Source organism: Passer domesticus, chromosome 29, assembly GCF_036417665.1.
Source record: "Passer domesticus isolate bPasDom1 chromosome 29, bPasDom1.hap1, whole genome shotgun sequence".
In the NCBI taxonomy this organism is placed as follows: Eukaryota; Metazoa; Chordata; class Aves; order Passeriformes; family Passeridae; genus Passer; species Passer domesticus.
Genome location: NC_087502.1, coordinates 446,400 through 468,222, shown reverse-complemented (window position 1 = coordinate 468,222; position 21,823 = coordinate 446,400). Strand labels below are relative to the sequence as shown.

Sequence of the window (21,823 nt, the reverse complement as noted above, 5' to 3'; positions counted from 1 at the left end):
GATGTCCCTGTGTCCCTTCAATGTGCTCCCCCATGTCCTCCCCCACAGCAACCCACCTCCCTCCCCCACCCTCCATCCCCTGTGCATGTCCTGCTCTGTGCCCCACCTCCATGGTGACCCCCAGATGTCCCTGATGAGCCCCCACTGGGCTCCCCACTCCCCACTGGAGAATGTGAAACATGCCAATCACTTGGGCTTAAAATTTTAAAAGTTTAATAGTAATAAAATGGTTATAAAAATAGTAATATAATTTGAGTAATGAAAATTTGGACAATCAGGATTAGGACAATATGAGACTATAAAAACAAAGGGTTATGGACAGTCGGGTACCTCTTTCTGGGCAAAATAAGCCCAAAAAAGGACATACCTTTAACAGAGGATTAACCCTTAAAATAAATAATAGCCTGTTGCATATTCATACATTTCATACATGATGCATAAATTCCATTTAAACAAAGGATTCTGTCTGGTCAATGTCAACTTCTTCCTCTGAATCCTAACTGAATCCTAAAGGCATCTTCAGGGCCGAGCTAGGTGGGAAGAAGTTTCTTCTGATAAGTGAGCAATAAATTCTTTTTCTCTGAAAGAATTAGGTATCCTGTGGCTGCTATCTTGCCTCTTTAAAAAAAGTATCCTACATAGCATAGTTTCTATTTTAACATTATGTTATAACCTAAAACTATATTTAACACACTACTTAAGAAAATTAATACAGCATAACTTTCTAACATAACACATATAATATTCATTTTAATATTTGCAAAAAGCCAGTCATAAAATAGGCATTTTTCACAGAGAACCAATCTCTGGCCTGAATGTCTCTCACCACCATGTCCCCCAGTGTCCTTCTGGTGCCCCTCATCCCCCTTTGCCCCCAAGGATGACCTCTTAATGCCCCAAATGTCCCTCCCAACCTGCTGAAGAACCAGATGCTGCCCTGGGTAAACATCTGGTGGAAGGGCTCCATCCATCCTCTGTTCCCACCATGTCCCTCCCCGTGATGACCTCCCAATCTCTCCCCATGGGGATCCCCCAGTTGTTGCACCCCAAGACATGGAAGGGGATGCTGAAGCAGGGATGCCTTGGTAAGAAACACCCCTTTAAGTCAGGGCAGCACAAGATGTTCTCCAACAGTTCCTTGTGCCTTTATGTTAATGTTCCCAGTTGCATCATGCCTTTTCTCCTCCTCAGTTCTAGAATGTTCCCTGCTCCTGCTTTCCCAATTCGAGCTGGTTTCTTACTGCTCCACCTACTACACCTTATTCCCACCTCTGTACCGCTCCTGTTCCCTCAACCCATTGGCTCTCAGCACTGATGCTCCACCTCCCTCACCCTGTTTATAACCCAGGACCCTCTGTGGTTCTTTGTCCCTGGTTGCCTTCAGTGTGCTGTGAATAAACTCCACTGGAATCCCATACAAAGAACCCCTCCCATCTGCTTTTCTTACCTGTCCAACGTGTGCTGCGAGCGCCAGGAGCGCTGAGCTGTCCCTTCTCCACGAGGACACTCTCGGAAGGCGGTGGCTTCAGCAGCTCCTGCCCCACTGCCAGACACAATGTCCAGATGTCCCCCACAGCCCGTCAGAGAACCGACCACTGGCCTGGATGTGAACATCAACCTGCCCAAAAAACAGCCTGCCCACCTGATGGGCAGGACCCCTGGATTGTGGGGTGCTAAGTGAGGACCCCAAAGACTGGGGGTGCAGGAACCCCAGTTTGGGGGTAAATGGGTGGGGGATCCTTGAACTGGTGGTAGGCATGACAACCCCAGTTTGGGAGGTGTGGGATAGGGGGAACATGAGGTTTGGAGGAATGGGGTGTTTTGGTGAAGGGGGCTCAGTTTTGGAGGGAGTGATGGTTTGGGGTACCCCAAATTTCAAGGGTGGTGGGGAAGCACCAATACTTGAAGGGGGTACCAATTTTGGGACAAACTCCTGGATTGGGGTATTCTGGGCATGGACGGATGGGGGAGGACCCCTGGACTGGGGGGGGGATGCATAGGGGAGGTCCCAGTTTGGGGGGGAACCCCTGAACTGGGAGGGAGGGGTCATAGGTGGAGGAAGCCCAACTTTGGGGTCAGTGGACACCCTTGAATTGGGGGAATCTCGGGACGAGATGTAAATTTGTGGGGATCCATGCTGGCGGTTGATGGGGGACCCTAATTTTGAGTCAATGACTGGGGACAGCCCCCATTTTACCCCACCCCATATTGGTCTGAGGGATTGGGCATTGATCTGGGGCTCCCCCTGACCCCCCTGTTCCCCAGATGATTTTGGGGGTGCGCCGGGCCGGGGGCTTCACCCGCTGGTTGGAGGTCGAGTGCTCGAGGGTGGAGGAGGCGCTGGCGGCTGCGGGGGCTGGGGCTGACATCATCCTGCTGGACAACCTGGCCCCACAGGTGAGCCCCAAAACTGGAGGGGGACCAGCGATGGTGAGACTGGACCCCAAAAATAGGGTCTTGAATTGTAAAAATGGGAGATAGATCGGGGGAAAATCAGGGGGAAACCCCTGGAAAGTGGGGAGTAACCACACAGATCCAGGCTATGCACATCCCCCCAGATGAGACCCCAAAATCAAGGGTGTGACAAAAATGGGGGACTCTAAGGCATAAGGCTGAACCAGTAAACTGGAGGCAATCTACTGTGAAATATGGAGCAGCCTCAAAGATAAGGGGGAGAACACAATCTTTGCGGGTCAAAGTGTTGGAAAACTCCAGTTTTGGGTGGTTTGGTTTTTTTGTTTGTTTTTTTTGGGGGGGGGGTGAGGGGACCACCGTTTTGGGCAACGGTGGGTAGGAAATGCTTGGATTGGAGGGTTTGAGTGGAGGAACTGCAATTTTGGGGTGTTCTGGGTTGAGTACTCCAATTTTAGGCATTTACTAAGGGTTTGCACCCTGGATTAGAGGGTGCTAGAGGGAGAGAACTTTAATTTTGTTGGCCAGTGGGTTGGAGAGCTGGAATTTGGAGTTTTTCTGGATGCTCAGACTGTAATACTGGGGATCAGTGGGTCATGGGGAGCCCCCACGGGGCAGATTTCAGGAGGTTTCTGGTTTGGGGGACTCCCAATTTTGTGGTCATAAGTGTTGATTTTGAGGATTAGGGCGAGAACACCCCAATGTTGGAGGCCAATGGGTGGAGTAGCCCCTGAAATTGTGGTTTTGTTTGGGGGGGGGGGGTTCCAATTGGACAGATTTGGGCTGTAACACACCCCAATTTCAGGGGGTGTCCAGCACACACCCAACTTTTGGGGAAGGGTGGAAGATGTCTCCCAGGAGCTGCACACAGCAGAGGCCAGCAGGGGGATTGTTTTGGGGATCTTCCCCCAGTTTTTGGGGCCTCACATCAACGTAGTGTCCATTGGGGTCTGACTGACAGTGCCCCTGCCCTGGACTTTGCACTACAGATGCTGGAACCCTCAAATCCATCCAGGACCCCTCAACCCACCACAAAACCCACCCTGAAATCCTAAAATATGTCCTGGGGATCCCCAGAACCCACCCTCAAACCACAGCCCCGGTGAGGGGGACCAGGAAACGCTGTGTCCTCCCAGTCACCACGGGGCACCAACGCCCAGGACACCCCACTAGGGGACCCCAAATCTGCCTCCTGGGGTCTCCAGGGTTCTCCCATCACATGCCCCATTTGGGAAGGACCCTCCCAAAGCCGCCCCTCCCCCACTGAGCAGCACCCCAAGCTGGGTCCTTCCAGCCGCCAGGGGGCGCCAGCACCCAAGGTGACAAAATCCAGCCCAAAAACCCCAAAGCTCGACCTGGGCTCCCTCCGACCCCCTCGCCCACTCAAGGGAGATCCCAAAGCCCACCCTGGGGTCCCCCCACGCCCCTTTTGTCTCTGTACCTCCAAATAAGCTCCTCGCCTACACCTCCCCCAGTTTTATCCGGGTGTGACCCCCAAAATCCACCACTGAGTGCAAAACCAGCCACTTTACAACCAACAAAACACAGGGCTGTGATCACCAACCCACTGACTCCCTACTCCAAACCAGTGCCAGTCCTGCTGGTCAGACTGGGATCAGCCTTTTGCAGACAGCTCCAGCTCCTCCCTGAGAAACTGTTATGAAAAATAAGAAATCCCTCTGTTTGGGGTGGAAACTGGCAGGCAGGGAATGAACCCTCGTGCACAACAAGAGTTCAAGGGTCCCAACCCCTAGTATGAGGATCCCAAACTCCAGACTGAGAGGCTCAAACCCCAGGTGAGGAGGGCTGAGATCTGAGTTTGAGGATCTCAAGCCATGGGATGTCATGAGTGCCCAGGACAGGGCAGGGGACACATGGAGTCTCCCAGCCCATGCCTGCAAAAGGCACAGCTGAAATTCCAGTGCCACGTACTGAAAGCCAAAGAGGAGCAGCTAGCAAGGGACTGGGGGGTGCTGGAGGAGGCCTGGCAGAAGCTGGGGCTGGAGGAGAAGGAGCCATGTGGCTCATCTGGCAGCAAGAGGAGATTCCAAGTCTGGCCAAGGGCCGTGCAGCACCTGCACTGCAATTCCCAGCTGTGCCAGGCTTGGAGCAGAGCTGGGGCTCCACATCCCTTCCAAATCCTAATCCTGTCCCAGGAGGGGGACAAGGGGAGCCCTGAGGAGCAGCACTGGCCCTGAGCACCCTCCCAGTTGCTCTTCCACAGTGCTGATCCCGTGGGCTGGCCACTGTCAGATCCCATGGAGCAGGACCCATAAAAGAGCAGCTCCACCTGCTTCCTTCATCCCCTGCACCTGAAGTGGTGGTGCCAGGGCCCAGCTTCCTTAAAGAATGTCCAAGCTGCTTCCTCCCTGGAAGGGTTCTGCTGGTCTCTTGTACCATCACCCCTTTCCCAAGACCCCTCCCAGCTTTCTGGGCACAGCCACACAAGCTCCTGTTCCCCATTTCTCACTGGGGGCATCTTCCCCAAGGAGGCTCTGCTTTCTTTACATCCCCAGCACAAGCCAGGGCACCCCAGAGCCTCTGAGGGTGTAGGTGGATCCCAAGGCACCCCAAGGTGTGGGTGAGCACACATGCAGCACAAACACCCAAAATTAAGTGTGGCTGACTGCAAGGGAAAACTTGCCAGGGCTACAGGGTGGATCCAAGAGCTCCCAGAATCACTAGGATTTGAGCCATCCCACAGCTTGTCCCTGGAGCAAGAGCAACCCCCAGTTCTGCTCCAGGGACTCAGCTGGCAGCTCTCCAGGAGTGGGTGACACCCTGTGCTGTGCACTGCCAGCTCTCCAGGAGTGGGTGACACCCTGTGCTGTGCATTCCCAGCTCTCCAGGAGTGGGTGACACCCTGTGCTGTGCACTGCCAGCTCTCCAGGAGTGGGTGACACCCTGTGCTGTGCATTCCCAGCTCTCCAGGAGTGGGTGACACCCTGTGCTGTGCATTCCCAGCTCTCCAGGAGTGGGTGACACCCTGTGCTGTGCATTCCCAGCTCTCCAGGAGTGGGTGACACCCTGTGCTGTGCACTGCCAGCTCTCCAGGAGTGGGTGACACCCTGTGCTGTGCATTCCCAGCTCTCCAGGAGTGGGTGACACCCTGTGCTGTGCATTCCCAGCTCTCCAGGAGTGGGTGACACCCTGTGCTGTGCATTCCCAGCTCTCCAGGAGTGGGTGACACCCTGTGCTGTGCATTCCCAGCTCTCCAGGAGTGGGTGACACCCTGTGCTGTGCATTCCCAGCTCTCCAGGAGTGGGTGACACCCTGTGCTGTGCACTGCCATATCCTCAGGAAGCTGTGGGGGTTTATGGGGAAGCCCCTTCCGTTGGGTCACAGGGTGAAGGAGGGATGCCCTGGTTTTCCAGAAGCCTGAGAGGAGCCAGGAGCAGCTGGATCCAACTCCAGGCCCAGACAGGATCACGCATTTTGTCTGGATCATACATCTGGGCTGGCCAGAATGTCCTGAGTTTAACTGGAGACCTGCAAGAAGCACAAAACATTCCAGCTTTAGGGCCAGGCTCAGCACAGGTGCCACTTCCCTCCTGCACACTCCCACCTGGAACTGCACCAGACCAGCTGCACACACTGAACATGCACAGCTCTGCCAGCACACAGGGGCTCAGGGACACAACGAGACAACATTCCCACATACACCTGGACACAAACTCCCAGGCCACGGAATTCAGGACAGGTCAGAGCCTCTCCTGGACACAAAACCCACAACTCAGCACACCTGACAATGGGGCAGATCTCCTCAACCTGGGACAAAGTCTGCCATAAGTAATCAATCCCACAAGAGGGAAAAGCTCCACTGCAGGAGGGATGGGGGGCTTGTGGGGCCTCAGAGTAATTCTAGAGCTAAAGCGGTGAGAGACATCAGCTCCGCTCAGATAATACATGCCAGCACTCATCCCGGGCACCACAACTGCCTCCTCCTGCTCCTCCTGGGGCCCTCCCAGCCCGGAGCCGCCGCTCCCAGCGCGGGACGCTCCCTGCGCCTGCAGCCGGGCCCCGCCAGCGCAGCCCTTGCCCGCCGCTGCAGCCAGCGCCGCTGCCGACACCCAAAACCCCCCCGGCCGCGCCCGCCCCGCCACGGCCCTTCCCGCCGCCCCGCCTCGGCCCCGCCGCCATCGGCCTCAGCCTCCTCCCGCCCCGCGCCGCCTCGCCCGGCCCGCCCTGCCCCGCGCCCTTCCAACAGCGCCGCGCTCGCCCAGCGCCCGCGGCACCGCGCCCCGGCCACCGGCCCCTCCGCAGCCCCGCCAGCCCCTCCTGCCCCGGGCCCGGCCCGCACCACGCGCCCGCTGCCGCCGCCCGCTCCGCTCCAAGGGACATCCGGCCGCGCCGGGGCGGGACGAGCCGGCACAGGCACCCGCCCTCAGCCGCCGCCACCTCCCTCATCCCCTGCGCAACCGCCGCCATCGCCTTCCAGCCGCCTCTATGGCATTCATCGCCATTCCATCGTCCTCCTTCCCCCTTTATCAGCCACACCGTCTCCATTCATCCGCCTCCATCCTCATCTCAGCCGCCATTCCCTTGGTAACCTTGTCCACGCCAGCCGACTCCATCCCCACTGCCTCTGTCCCCATCCCAACTGCTTCGTCCTGGTGGGAATAATGGTGCTGATGTCTTCACAAAAAACTCGATGTGGAAAGAATGGGTGTTGGGTTCTTCCCTACTATCACAGAAATGGTGTTAATGTCTTCTAAATGGGTCGTAATATCTGTGAACATCCACCCTGGCAAGTCTGTTACAGAATCTAGCCACTTGACCCAAAGAGTTTGAGCTCCTGAACTGTAGAGTAATAGGACAAATGGAAGTGTGAAATACAAAGCTGTGTTTGGTTTCAGGTACATACAGGCAACCTGTGTATCTGTGATTGTGATATGTGTGGAAACTGACCACGGGACAGTTATAAAGACAATTCTAATAAATAACTGAGGAAGTAAAGCATGGAAGAAGGCCTTTGAACCTATCCTTGGTTTGCAATTAACCTTTATAAGTCTTAAGTTGATTTAGGAGTATTTGAAATAAAGCTTTAAGGATGTTGTTGTTTGACAGGAACTTTCGGCTTGTAGCTAAAAAGAGTTTGCAATAATAACCTTTTGAAGTATAATTTTAGAATATTGCTTGTAGTAAGGATCTTTGAAACTATAGCTTTAGAATACATAAAAAGGAAACCTGCTTATCTCAATGCCTTAACAAAACATTGAAAAGCAGCTTGAGATAGGAAGATGAATATCAGCTCAAGGATTACTAGTTTTGACCAAGGGAAGCTGGACATCACTGGTATGAGATTTATAGTTCTTGTAATTATATGATGGACCCACAACTGGAACCTGGACCTCACCAGCTGGGAGACTTCTTTCGTCTTTCTGAAGCCAGACCCCCACTATCTGGGGATACTCCTTTCTGGGATACAACCTGAGAAAAACTAAATCACAGTAGTGTATAGAATCGTGACATAAAAATTTGGAATAGAAACTGCCGAGAAAGCTTATGAAAACCCCTATAAATATCTGTAAGCCCCAACTATCGGCGTGCAGTTGGAGGGAAAATTTCCCCCACTGTACCCAGTGCTGTATTGCTCATACTTTACCATATTAATTAATAAATTGATTGCTTCTTGAGTATTGGCCTAGTCAAGCTTCTTATTTATAACAGAAGTGTAATGCAGATGGTCTGAACTTCTGGTGGGTCTGAAGAACCCAGACAGCCTGAGCTTCTGAATTCAGGGGGAAATGGTGGCACATGTTCAAGGAGGGATATGTGGTAAGCAGTTTGGGAAGGCTGTACCTTCCTGGTACTCAGCCAGTGGGGAAAGGAAGAGGGCAACACACAATCGGGAGTTTAGAATAAAAACCAGAACCGAGACAGACACCCGCCTCCCCACAGATGTATGTCCCAGTGGACTCTCCCTTTGTTCAAATGAAGTTGCAGGACTCCTATGTATCCTTTGGCTTTTCATAGTGTGGCTTCTCTGCACAGTCCCCATCCATTCCCATCCCCATTCCATCCTCCCCTGTCCATTCCCAGCCCACCCCATTCCCCGCAAAAGCCCGTCCCGTGCTGGGACCAGCACACGGCAGTGGATCCCACCAGAGCGTGTGAGGAGTGTGGGATCAGCCGCTCCTGCCCCGTCAACACCAACAGCATTTACTGGGCCCAGGCAGTGACTGCAGAACAGCCTTTTTCCAGGGAAATCCTCTGCACCACACGAGTCTTGTTTTCCTGGCCCGTATCAGGCTGTCAGGGCAATGCCCAGCTCAGCCCACACTGCAATCCCAAACCCAGCTCATTTCCTGCACACTTTTCCACAGGCTCAGTTAGTTCACGTTCCCATTGCCCCATCCTTCTCCTTTCCTCCCAGGACATACGTAGCCCCTCTCACACCCCATCACTACCATTCACCCATCACAAGGAATTCTGGTTCAAGGCACGAGAAACATAGATTCACTTTAGTTTTTCTTTAGTTGATAGGCTCCAAACCTACAGTGTTTCCTATGGATCTTGGGAACTGGGGCCCTGGAGCCCAAGTGCCAGAGCCAGCTGGGCCCTTCTACAGGAGGAAATGTCAGGTTTTTTAGGTTCCCTGAGGTTGATCCAGTTGCCATCATCCAAGCCCCAGGAATAAACAAAGGGAGCAGATCAGTGCCACTAGAAACATGGAAACATCCCAAATCTTACTCCTGGGACGTGCTGGATTTTTGCTCTCACTGGCAAAAATAAATTTTACAAAATGAGAATTTGGCTCACTCTTTGCTCATCCAGGTTTGCTGGGGAAGGGTTTTGTCTCCTTTGCTGCTGAAAGCCAAAGGGAGATTTGGAAAAAGTGATGGCATCCCTGTGGGATTTAGGGATGTTTGGGATGGTCAATCAGTGGGATGGGCCAGGGGATGGATGGGGTCCCAGAACCTGTGCTGGATCAGGCAGAAGAACAGGAGTTTGATGGAAAAGGGGTTTTCCCATGTTTTTCTAATGGAGAAATGCAGCACAATCCCTTTCCCTGGAATACCCGGCCTGGAGCTGCCGCATCCCTCAGGCCTTGTATCTGCCCAGGTGCTCTCGGGCAATGATCACTCGCTGGATCTGTGCCGTGCCCTCGTAAATCTGCAGGGAAAACCAGAGACAGGTGAGCCAGCAGCTGGGAAAGGTGTTTGACCAGAGTCTGCACACCTGTGACCCCTCCCTGTGCCTGCAAGGGCCAGGAAGGGACAGCTTGGAAAAATGAGGGTGACAATGACCTGTTAGAGACAATAACCCATACAGCTGTGTGTGTTTAGTGCAGGAGGGATTCAGGGATTCCCCAGGTATCCAAACTCCTGCGTGTGCCCAGCACAGGAGAGATCCATGGATCCCCCAGGCAGAGCCCAGGGCAGCTCCAGGACAGCAGAATTTGGGGATTTCAGTGTTTCACCTGCCTGAAGTTGCTTTGGCAAATCACTCCAATACCTGCAAATCCAGTTTCTCTGCAGTCACAAAATCAGGATAGTATTCTCCAAACTGCACAAAATTTCTCCAAGTAAAGCTGCTGGAATTTTAAGGTCCAACCCCTTTCCCAAGTTCTTGCAGGGATGCAGGGGAACAGGAAAAATGCCCAAAAATTTCACACAAAATCAGAGTAATTTGAACAATTTCAAAACTTCAGCATGCCTGGCCATGCACTGACGATGGAGCTGTGTGATAGAGGATCTTGGTGGAAAAAAACCCCTAAAATGGGAAAAGAGCCCAATTCTGACAAAGTCTCACAGCTTGTTCTTGTACAGTTCCTCTCTGAGGACTGAAATCAGGACTGAGAACTTTTCAATTCCAAACATCTGCTTTCTGTCCTTGGAGAGGGAAAAATTCCTGGCTGGTGAGAACAGTTGGAATTTTAAAGTCAGCTGTAAAAGGAATGTCAACCACCTGAAATCTCAGCTGCTGTGGTCACTTGCTGACAGGTCAGCGCCCATGTGTGTTCCCTGAGACCTGTTTGGATCAGTTCCAGGCAGTCATGGTTAATGTTGGAAAGAGGGAAAAGGTGAAGGTCACTGGGTTTCCTAAGGAAATTAATTCGTTCCTGCTGAATAACTAACTTGAGCCAGCAGAGGAATTCTGGCATGGGATAATTTCTTGACAATAACAATGCAGAAAAAGCCCTGGGGATTAGGGGTGTCTGTGGGCTGAAAATGAGGAAATATGTCCATGTTTTGTTTTTTTGGAAAAGAAACCAATAAATAAATATCTGAAGAAGTGAATCACCATGGGCTGTGCCCCATGGCTGTTTCTGCAGCACACAGAGGGTAACTAATGCTAATTAATTAGTCCATGGGCCTCAAGGCTGGTGACATCTCAGCCAAGCACCTGCCCAGTGAGTGGTAAGTTGAGAACTCCTTGATTTAATGACTTTCAGTCTCCAAATCTTTTTAGCCTTTTTTGTCTATCCCGATTGCAATTAATCAGCAATTAATTACTTTGTACTGAGTGCCCGCATTGCCATCAAGACCCCTGGCTCTGTCCCATTCACCTGATAGATTTTGGCATCCCTCATGAGCTTCTCCACGGGATACTCTGTGTTGAAGCCATTGCCCCCAAAGATCTGCACAGCATCAGTGGCCACCTGGTTGGCGACGTCCCCGGCGAAGGCCTTGGCGATGGAGGCGTAGAAGGTGTTGCGGCGGCCGGCATCCACCTCCCAGGCTGCTCGCTGGTACCCCATCCGGGCCAGCTCCACCTTCATGGCCATCTCCGCCAGCAGGAATGCCACAGCCTGGTGCTGGGAGAGTGGAGACCACCGGGTGAGCCTCAGAGGGCTGTGACACCACGGGGGAAGGAGCCTTCTGCTTAGGATTGTCATAAATGAATGTGACTCGTGCTAACAATTGTAACTATATCAGTATTTTAGAAAACACTTGTTAAAAACTAATAGATGTAAAGGATATGTAGTTAGTGTCACAAAACAGATGTTTTCAGATGTTCATGAGAACAGGATGTAGTTTGAGATAAGCAAAATCCCAAAACAGAATAGGTCTCAGGATAATTAAAGAATGAGCCTTGAAATGGACAAAATTGGGATGATTCCAGGTATCTTGGAAATAATACAGCTTATTTTTGGAATGTAATGGTGGCTTCTATAACACAAAACTTGGGGCACATGTTCAAAGGACAGTGAAGATGATGAGAAGCCTTCATCAGGTGTGACCACCAAAAGCCAAAGAAAACCCCTTAGAAACAAACGGAGCATGTGCTGCGTTGTATGGTGATGTAGATTTCAAGAATCGAAAATAGGAAGAGATTTACGGGAAAATATTGATGAATATGTATTAGCATACAGTATATAAGTTGTATTTGGACTCTTTTGCCTTTGTGAGGCAGGGTGAAAAGCTCTCCCAGTACCCCAATCAATTGGTTTTACTTATGCTTTATCCAAACCACTGCAAATTTCTTTGTATCTGCTTGATTATATTATTTTATATAAAATTGCTGCTCAATTAAAATTGCTGCTAAATTAAACTTTGTTGTTTATTGAATTAGACATATAGAATTTCATTCATAACAGGATCATGGAATCATTGGGGTTGGACAAGACCATTAAGATCACCACGGCCAAGTCTCACCCTGGCACCATCAGGGTCATCACTAAAATGTGTCCCCAAGTGCCACAAGGACAGGGACTCCACCAGAGCCAGGCCTTTCTGGGAATAAATCTTCCCTAATATTACCTTCATTTTTTAATTTGCAAAGTCAGTGCCCTTGGGAAGCTGTGTTCAAGGAGTTCTATGGAACTGGGATCCGTGTTGGATCAGACGTTCCCACGTGTAACTCTAAATATGTGGAAGAGGTTTTACAGTGACTTCTGTGAGCCAGAGAGAAGTTTTATAAGAGGATCCATGTTTACCCCTGAAAGAATTTTCTACCAAGGTCAGTGACATAGAAACCAAGGAAGAAAGAAGGATAAATAAGAAAAACCTGCAACTGTCTGTTCCAATAAGCACTTTGTTTGTCTTTCCTGACCAATGAGGAAAGTGTAAAATTAGGAGTTTTGTAAGAATGTGTAAAAAGCATGCATGCTATAATAAAAACAGGTGTGAAGCCTTCTGAAAATGGAGTGTGTTTGCTTTGTATTTTGACCATCTCAACCACGACATCAACGCACCTCCACGATGGGTTTCCCGAAGGTTTTTCTCTCCAGTGCGTACCTCGTGGCCTCGTCGAGCGCTCGCCTCGCCAGCCCCACGGCCCCTGCTGCCACCTGGGTGGGCACAGTGCGGGATGAGCAGCAGAAATTCCCTTTTGCTTTGGGAACAGCCCATTCCTGGGACTCACCGGGGGCCTGGTCTTGTCAAAGGCGCCCATGGCGATCTTGAAGCCAGCGCCCTCCGCGATCAGCACGTTCTCCTTGGGGACTCGCACGTCCTCAAAGACGATCCCGCGCGTGTCCGAGCAGCGCTGGCCCATGTTCAGCTCCTGCAAAAGGGAGGTGCCACGGGATCAGATTCTTCCCAGGTACAACCAATTCCATCCTTTAGCTCACTTAAAGAATAAAGGAAGCTTTTTTTACCTTAAAAAAACACTTCTGATTTAGCTAAAACGCACCAGAGAAACAAGAAATAACGGTTTGGCCTCCCCAGCCCAGTAAGTCCCTGACCTGTCACACCTGAGCGGGTCACTGCCTCCATGTGGGAGATCAACTCTGAGGCTGGAATCCCTCCTTTCGCCCTTTCTGGTTCAATTTATCCTCTGGAGGACTCAATTCTACATATAAATCTATTCTCTCAAGTGGGAGAGAAAACAGTCAAGAACCCACTTGCAACAGATGCAAGACCCAGCTGTGCTGCCAAAAGACAAACTCATAAATAAATCAGGTTTTCAGGTTCCAAATATAAGCAAAAAGATAGAAAATCAGGGCCTCCATGGTGCCTTACTTGGGCAGGAACAGCTGAAATTGCAGCAAATTGGGTGATTTCTGGGAAAGTTCTGCCAACACCTTCACTCCCCCTGGACATCCTTAGCAATTCCATGTTCTCAAAGGTTCTTTTGCAGCTGGGCAAAATTATCTGCTTTAGGTCCTTCTGAGTAATTCTTTATCTGAATTCATACAATTATAATTCTATTGTCATTATATCTAATTATATATATTACATATAATTATACATTGTATAATTACATATAACTTCATATATATATATATATATATATATATATATATGTAAATATAATTATTAAATGTGTCTTTTGAACAGTTTCTAGGAACTGTGAGAATTCCAGTATACCTATCAGCACTGACAAGATTCAGCTATTTTCCTTTCACAGCAATTCATTGTGCTATTGGTTCAGGAAGGAGCAAAAATTCCTGATGATTACCTTCCTGCCAATCTGGATCCCAGGGCTGTTGGCCTCCACGATGAAGCCCGTGAAGGCTTTGCTGGCTGGGGCCCGGGGGTCAGGATCAGTGCGGGCCAGCAGGAAGTACCTGGGGAGGACAGAGATGGGGGTTCAGCTCATCCCCAACATCAGACACTTCATGGCAAAAATGCTGAGTGGTTTTGTCCATACTGGTACTGTACAAGAAATCAAGTGGTAAGGTAACAACCCTTTTTAATCAGCCCTTCAAAAAAGAGAAAACAAATGAGGGGGAAGGAGTGCAAGAATGTCAGTGTTGTCTGGACATCTCTTCCTGCAAAATCAAGGTTTAATGAAATTCCCTAAGGTAAACCTGCAAAGCTTCTCCACCTTTTCCATGTGCTGTCTCAATATACCACCCAGCCTCCCAAATAGCCCAAAATAAGCCAATTCCCAGCACATCTCTTAAGGATTATTGTACGGGGAATGCAGCACTGTGTGCAAGGCCTTTTCCTGTCAATTGAAAATATTTCAATTTTATTCTTCCTAGTATCATTTGTAAATGAAGTTTTTGTGTCAGTAATTGCTGTAAATCCCATTTAGGAGGGTCAGGAATGTGTTGGGAGAGTCTCTGTGATGGTTCTGCCTCGGGCAAGAAGTTAAACTGTGAGGAATCCTAACTTTCATAAATAAATATATAAAGTTTTTCCTCTTGAACTGAGAAGTGTTTGAGTATTGGGGTGGGGTGAGTGTTAGCCCCAAGGGAGGGTCTGTGCTGCCCTCCCCAGACCCTGCAGCACAGCCTGGGCTCTGGGACTCCTAGGAAATGTATTACCTTAAGATAATTAAATCCTAGAGTTTTTCTGTTTTGCCTTGGAGTGGGAGGCGTTCCCAGCTGAGTCAGAAGCAGCTGATCCCTGTCTGGGAGCCAGGTCAGGGCTCGGTAACCTGAGCACTTTGGAGTTGACTCCGAGTCTGTTCCAAAGGGAAAGCAGAGGGAGCTGCATCTGGTTTCAGCCCAAACGAGCAGCGGCATTCTGCCTGGAGCTGTGGCATCATCGAGCTCTGCTGTCATTAGCCCGTTCCCTCTTTGGGCACCCGCAGCACTGGGGCTGCTGGTGCCTCCTCCCGGTGAACTGCTGACACACTGGAACCCTCTGGTTTGCGGCACACCCTTAAAGAAACCCCAGGACAGAGCAGTATGGCCACAACAGGAACGCACCAGTTGGCCTTCCCTCCGTTGGTGATCCACATCTTCTGCCCGTTGATGACGTACTCGTCCCCTTTCCTCTCCGCCCGGGTTTTGATCCCGGCCACATCCGAGCCTGCGCCGGGCTCCGTCACACAGTAAGCCTGGAAGAACAACCCCCAGATGCCAAGGGATACACATTCTGGGTTTGGGAAACCACAAAATCCTTGTGGAATGTGGGCAGTGACCGGCTCCGGTCACACAAACATGAGAGGCTCATTTGTCATTAATTAATTACTGAAGTAATGGGATTTCCTGATCAAACACATATCAGGGCTTCCTCTGTCATTAATTAATTAATCAATAGGATTCCCTGGTCACACTCACACACATCAGAGGCTCCTCTGTCATCCTGCCCAAGTATTTTTTCTTCTGCTGCTCATTCCCAGCGATGATCACAGGCATTTGCTGGAATAGAATGTTCAGAGCATTAACCCACCACCTCAAGGGCTCAGAGCCCAGTTTGGAGGACCCAGAGCCCAGTTTGAGGGCCCCACCCCCAGTTCCAGATGGGTGCAGGACTCACCCCCAGGGAATTGGCCTCGATGGCTGTCTGCACCCCAGTGCATCCGTATGCCAGCTCCTCTGTGATCAGACATGCCTCAAAGGTGCCCAGCCCCAGCCCACCTGTGGGGGGACAGGAGGGGACTCAGGGGGGTCTCAAGTACAGAATATTAATGATTTGCAAGCATTTATTATCCCAAACATCTCCCCTATGCACCAAGTTCCATCAGATGATATCCCTTGGGAACACCTTGCAAAACAGCATGCTGCCAGATTGATACTTTTGTTATTTTGTTTCTTTGCATCGAAATCAGATGATTAAAAATCCCATTTCACCATTCTCAGAGGGGTTAATTTTGTGCTCAAGGTGGGACAAGTGGCATAAAATGGCCAGAAGGTACCACCAGGATCTGTCACTGCTTTACATCTGAGCATTCTCTGGGAAGTTCTTGGGAGGTGGAAAATGGCTACATGGGCTCTGATGTCTCTCAAAACTATCAATTATATCCCTCAAATCCCTTTTTCCAGAGGCAGGGATTAGTGCAGCAGACACCATTTTACCCAATAAATTTGAATCACTTCTTCCCTTTCCTGTCTCTTTTCCCATTTTGAATTTCATTTGAACACTTGGTTCCATGACCTTCTCCCATAAGTCTTCACACCAGCCACAACTTTTCTGCACCCACTATCAAAACCTCCTTTTCCAGGCTATATAGGGATATCCAGCCAAACTGTGCTGATGATTTTCCACTATGAAACCTGATAGTTTTTGAAATTCATTCCTGAATTTCAAGTGTTTTCCACCCACCCAGCCCCTCCCTCTCACTGCTGGGGGTCAGACAAGAGGATCTTTAAAGCTCTTGAGTCAAACCTTCCCATGATTCTCAGCCTCTGCTGCAGAAACTCAGTTTTTGATACACCAAATCAGTCAAAAAGACCCAACAGGGCCTGCTCTGTACACTTCTCAATTCCACTTTCAGGGAATCTGAAATGTAACATTTTTATCTGTGGTTACGCACCGGCTGCACCTCAGCTGAACTGGTAACTGATTCTCAGGAATGAGCCCTTAAATCCCTCCATCCAGAGGAAGGATCAAAGTAAACCCTTGAATTCTTGACATGGGGATCATAACAATTGGGATCATGGGAGAAAATCTGTCCATAAGTTACCACACCAGAATCTAATTCCTCGCCTGATCCCATCCAGCCTTGTCACAGCCACGTGTGCCAACCTGCCCACAGATTGCTTGGGATTACTCCTGTGTGCAACAGGTAATTTTATATGTAATCCACAATTTCACACCACAATCTCCTCCAAGGCCTTTTCTTTGGTTTATTTTAGGGATTAAAAGGGATCACACTCACCACAGCTCTCTGGGATGTGTGAATTCATCAGCCCAAGCTCCCAGGCCCGTTTAATGAGTGGCACGGGATACTGAAATGAAAAATCACAGTTGATTATCACAGGTAAAATTTCAAATTTTGGGTTTAGAGAAAAATCTGGCTTTTTTCTCCTGTGAGATGGATTTACCTCCCCAGTCCTGTCATACTCTGCTGCAACAGGAATTATCTCCTCCAGGGCAAATTTCCGGGCAGTTGCTTGGAATTCCTTCTGTTCATCTGTCAGTTCTGTTGAAAAAATAAGGCAACACAGTAATAAAGAAACTCAACTTCCTCCTTCCCTCTGAGCCCCCCTGAGCTCTGAGCAATGCCCATGACAGCATTAATTAAAAAATTATTCAAAAACTACTGGAAATGGAGCAGAAGGTGCCAGGTTATAAAATGTTTTTACCAAAAATATCTGTCAAGCATCTGCGGCTGCCCCAGAGGATTTGCTGTAATAGCTCAGGTGTGGAGAAATTTCTGTTGCATCCCTAGACCCACGATGTTCCCATGGTACTGCTTACAGTTATTTTAATGGTTTAAAAGCCCAACAGGGGATCATTGCTCAATGCTGAGGCCATTTGTGCAATAAAAAAAGCTCAAGACAGTTACAAAAAAGAAGAAAGTCTCTGAAATATCACCCCCTGCCCTGGTTGTCCTGAGCTGGAGAAAAAAAGGGCTTTTGGTTTTCAAATAGTTTTTATACAAGGAATAGAAATCTATTCCAAATAAACCTGTCTTGGAGTTCCTCCTGAACTGCAGTACTGTCGCTTGGGGTCTTTGGTTGGTTGTTTTGTTGGGGTTTATGGTGGGGTTTTTTGGTCTGTTTATTTTGGTTCTTTGTTTGCTTCCCCCCCTCTGCACTACCATTTGTCCCTCCCTGTTCTCTCCCTTTCCAGCCCTGCCACACTCACCGAAGCTGAACCCGTTCCCAGGTTTGCTCTGCTGCACGTTTTGGGCAGGTTTGCTGGAGCGCGACCTCCAGCCGGGCCAAGCCAGGGTCCGGAGCAGCTGCAGCAGGAAAAGACCATGAGAATGAGGGAATAGTCCAGACCGGAATGAGGGCCCTGTCCTAAGGGTGCCAGTGCAGCCTCACAGCACAGCAAGGGACACAGGCTGTGACAGGTGGCACAGAGGGGAAAAAAGGTATTGTCAGAGAACACTGAAAATATCTGTAAAGCCAAAAAGTGAACTGTGGGGAGAGCTGGGATCAAGCATGGAATGCTGAGCTACTGAGTCAGCGTGTGTGCACAGCTTGGGGGTGTCCACAAGGAAAAGTTTTATCTGTGGGGTTTTCACAGGACGCAAGTGTTGCAAAGCTGTCCTTTCTCACCCATGTTTTCTCTTTTTTGCCTCAGTTTTTTTTTACCAAACTGCTGCCACAGGTGTGTAAGGAGAACAAAACAGCAGCACACCAGGAAACAACCCTCCCAAGTGTTTTAGACATTGTTTGAAATATAACCGACAAAAAGATGAGGTAGAAAAAAAGGGTATTGTAATCATGGGGGTTTGCTTGCTTGGGCTTTGGTTTAGGTTTGGTTTTGCTGTTTGTTTTTTTTTCCCTAAGAATGATCCAGTCCTACACAGCACCTCCACCAAAAAGTTTACGCAAAACTAGGAAAAGCCCAGAATTCTCAACAAGGCTGAAGGTGACACACCCCCAGAGGAGCCGCCAAGTTTGTGTTTGAGATATTCAGTCTTGTGATTCTACTGCCCCCAGGGCTGGGCAAGGTCAAGGGCACCACTGAGATGACTCTGGGCACATCAACACCCCTGCACAGCTGAAGGTGAGGGTTGGGCAGGGGGATCTCCCCAGGGGAAACACAGAGTGGCAAGAGACCCAAGACCTCTCACGGGGATGAGGCACTGGAGCAGTGAGGGTGCCCCACGCTGGGAATATTCCCAGTCAGGTGGGACAGGACTTGGAGCAAGCTGGTCCAGCTCCTCCAAGTGGTCAGTGGGGTGGGACTGGTGGTCTCTTAGGTCCCTTCCCACCCAAACCAGTCTGGGACTCTGTATAAGTGTTCGGGCAAGCACTTGCTCACTCCATCAGCCTCGCTGTCCCCTCCACACTCAGACGCAGTTCCTCGTGCCTTCCACCTGCTCTGACCCCACTGAACTCCAAATTCCGGTGCCAGGAATATTATCCATTAGGTCCCATGCCCTCGGGCACAGTTGCCCCCTCCGCTCCCGCTGTCACTTGAGGCAGGTGGCCACGTCCCAGCGGGGGACACTGGAGGGCACTGGAGGAACACTGGATGGACGCGGCAGAGCCGGCGCCCTTCACCTTTCCCCTAATTCAGGAATGACGAGGAGAACTGGAAGCGCCGACGCAGTTCCCGGGGAGGGCGACCGATGGATCCCGATAAAAGGAATGGTCCCAATTTCCAATGGGACGGGCACCAACCCCGGGGGGAGCAGCGGGCAGCGATCCCCGGGGCAGGAACGGAGCGGCGCAGGAGCGGCAGCGTGCCCCGACGCCGCTTCGGGACCCCCGGGACTGAGGCTGGCAGCGCCGCCCCGGCCCCAGCACGACCCCGGCCGCGTCCCTCCTCCCCTGATCCCCCGAGTCCCGTGCCCCCCGTGTCCCGCTCACCCGGCTGGCGCTGAGCGCGGACATCGCGGCGGCGGCTCCGGCGCGGGGCGGAGCGGAGCGGCCGCACCGCCCACAGCCCGGCACCGCCGAGCCCGCCCCGGGCAGGGCGGTGACCCCCAACACAGCGGCCCGAGGTCTGCTCCGCGCCCCTCACCCTCCTCTGACCCGTTTTGTTGGGATCACAGGGAATCGGCTGCTTTGATTTGCCTGGGAAGAACCTTTCGCCGTGTGAAAACACCTCGCGACGCGTCCGGGTCTCGCTCGCGGGTTTCTCACTGAGAGTTTGGGTCCCTGCCTTGGCCACTTTTTGGGTTAAACCAGCAGGTTAAAAAAAAAACTGATCGTGGTCTCACACAGGCTTTGCTCCAACCGCGGCTGGCTTTTCACTCCGGTATCGGTGGAATGGCTCGTCCAGAGACGGGAACAGAGCCGGGGCAGGGGCAGGGGCAGGCGCACCAGGAGCGGCCGAGGGAGCGGGGCGGGGGCTCAGCCTGGAGAAAAGGAGACCCGGGGGGACCTTCTGGCTCTGCACAACCCCCTGACAGGAGGGGGCAGCCAGGAAGTGGTCGGGCTCTGCTCCCACAGAACAAGGGACAGAACAAGGGGAAACGTCCTCAGGCTGCATCACGGGAGTTTTAGGTTGGACATCAGGAAGAATTCCTTCATGAAAAGGGTTGTCAGGCCTTGGAAGAGGATGCCCAGGGAGGTGGTGGAGTTCCCATCCATGGAGGTGTCCAAGGAATGACTGGACACGGCACTCAGTGCTCTGGCTGAGTGATGAAGTAGTGTTTGGTCAAAGGTTGGACTCACTGATCTTGGAGGTCTTTTCCAACATTAGGGATTTGAAGATTCTAGAACTTTTTCTCCCTGTAGTTAAGTAAAAGTTAATTTGTAACTTTATGTTTTTCCAATGTTTAATTAAGATTTTTTTACATGTTCTTCCTGTTTTAAATCCAGTCTCAAACCCACAGGGTGTGCCAGTTGGGGGCTGTTAAACATTCCCTGTGCAGCACTGCAGGTTCTGCTCCACAGGTCACATTCCTGACTGCAACTGAGAGTTCAACTCCAGAGCAGCCCAACTTCTGTCCATGGATTATTTGTCCCTTACTTGTACAGTTCCTGCACACCTCAATACTCCTCATTTATCACCACAACAGCCCCTGGATGCAGAGACATTTCTCCATCAAATTTAAGAGAAAGGTTCAGGTGGGTTTTCCAATGAGCAGCACAGATTTCACTGGGTTTCACTAACCAGGATCACACACCCCAGAATCACAGAGGCAGGTAGGGAGCTTCTGTATCCCTATGGAAAGGTAATGGCATAGGTAATATCTGCTCTCCTAGTCACAAACAGCTGCAGCTGCTTCAGGTGCTTGAACATCTGTAGGGACAACCCCACCAGCAGGGACAACCCCTCCTGCTGCAGGGAGCAATTTCAGGAAAACATGGGCAGAACTGAGATGCTTTTTCCAGGTGCCTTCTAGACCAGTATCAATAACCTTTCTGGAAGGAATGAGCTCCTGAGATTTGTGAGCCAGGTACAAGCTGGTGCAGGGGGGTTTAGAGACAGTCCAGGTGCAGAAAGCATTAATGTGGCTGGAAGAGGGAATGCAGGTCCCAGTATGGATAAGGGATCACACTGACAGGGTCAGTGCTGGTCCTGCTTTAGGGGATCACACTTTTGGGGTGGGCACTAGTCCCATTGTGGGTAAGGGATCACGGTCACAGGATGAATGCTGGTTCCAGGATCGGGGATGGGACACTTGCATGGAGTGGATGCTGATCCTGGGATAAGGGATTGTGGTCATGGGGTAGACGCTGGTGTGGGATGGAGGTCCTCTGCAGGACAGCTGTGAGTGACTGCCTTGCTGGTGGCACGTGTGTGTCTGTCTATGTGTCTGCATGGCTCTGAGACACCTGCTTACCATGGCAGGTTGAAACTGCTGAGGGAGAGGCTGCAGCCATACCGGGCTGGATTTACTGGTAGCTCTGGACACCCATAGATGCCAACTGGTGTGTAAAAGAGCTGGGACCCTGTGATCCCAGCACCAAAATAAAGCTACACCTGCTTTTAATATAGGAATTTGTGTTAGAAAGCTTTCCCCCATGATTTGGTCACAGCAGTGCTGAGGAACAGGGAGACCACGGCCAAGTGAGGCAGGCACCTGGAAAAGGCTTCGTGCCCAGAGGGGAGGCTTACCACAAGCCTGGAGAGCTGCAGGTAAGAAAAAGATGAAAACTAAACATCTAATGGAGTGCTTGGGCATGGACTCACAGCGCACGGTTCCGCCCCACGTTCTCATGCGGGAAGTCTCGAGCACAGCAACCTCCATCGCTGGAGCGGAAGGGAGG

At 50.8% G+C, this 21,823-nt stretch overlaps 1 protein-coding gene, 1 long non-coding RNA gene and 1 other non-coding gene across 3 annotated transcripts; all 3 read right to left on the bottom strand.

Moving 5' to 3' along the window:
• Window positions 1–196: 196 nt before the first annotated feature.
• LOC135287425 (uncharacterized) lies at window positions 197–8,449 on the bottom strand. Its single transcript, XR_010351103.1, has 3 exons — window positions 6,713–8,449; window positions 1,448–5,901; window positions 197–580 (listed from the first exon to the last, which is right to left on the bottom strand). It is a non-coding gene; the product is annotated as an uncharacterized LOC135287425 (long non-coding RNA).
• Window positions 6,257–6,340, bottom strand: LOC135287500 (small nucleolar RNA SNORD45). The gene has a single exon (XR_010351168.1). It is a non-coding gene; the product is annotated as a small nucleolar RNA SNORD45 (small nucleolar RNA).
• A 421-nt stretch (window positions 8,450–8,870) lies between the features above and the next one.
• Window positions 8,871–19,545, bottom strand: LOC135287376 (medium-chain specific acyl-CoA dehydrogenase, mitochondrial). Its single transcript, XM_064400734.1, has 12 exons — window positions 19,472–19,545; window positions 17,790–17,886; window positions 17,024–17,121; window positions 16,858–16,927; window positions 15,516–15,616; window positions 15,317–15,397; window positions 14,963–15,093; window positions 13,762–13,870; window positions 12,724–12,864; window positions 12,554–12,649; window positions 10,925–11,173; window positions 8,871–9,528 (listed from the first exon to the last, which is right to left on the bottom strand). Exons 1-12 carry the CDS (start codon window positions 19,493–19,495, stop codon window positions 9,457–9,459), a joined length of 1,269 nt encoding a protein of 422 aa, XP_064256804.1. The 5' UTR covers window positions 19,496–19,545; the 3' UTR covers window positions 8,871–9,456.
• Between the last annotated feature and the right edge of the window lie 2,278 nt (window positions 19,546–21,823).

Bases quoted from the DNA above. Each gene is read 5' to 3' on its own strand.
- LOC135287376 (XM_064400734.1), bottom strand. From the start codon at position 19,495: ATGTCCGCGCTCAGCGCCAGCCGG. The intron at 12,865-13,761 runs GTAATCATCAGG...TCCCTTTTGCAG, and splicing joins GGATCCAGATTGGCAGGAAG to GAGCTGAACATGGGCCAGCG. The intron at 9,529-10,924 runs GTGAATGGGACA...TTTTCCCTGCAG, and splicing joins GGGATGCCAAAATCTATCAG to ATTTACGAGGGCACGGCACA.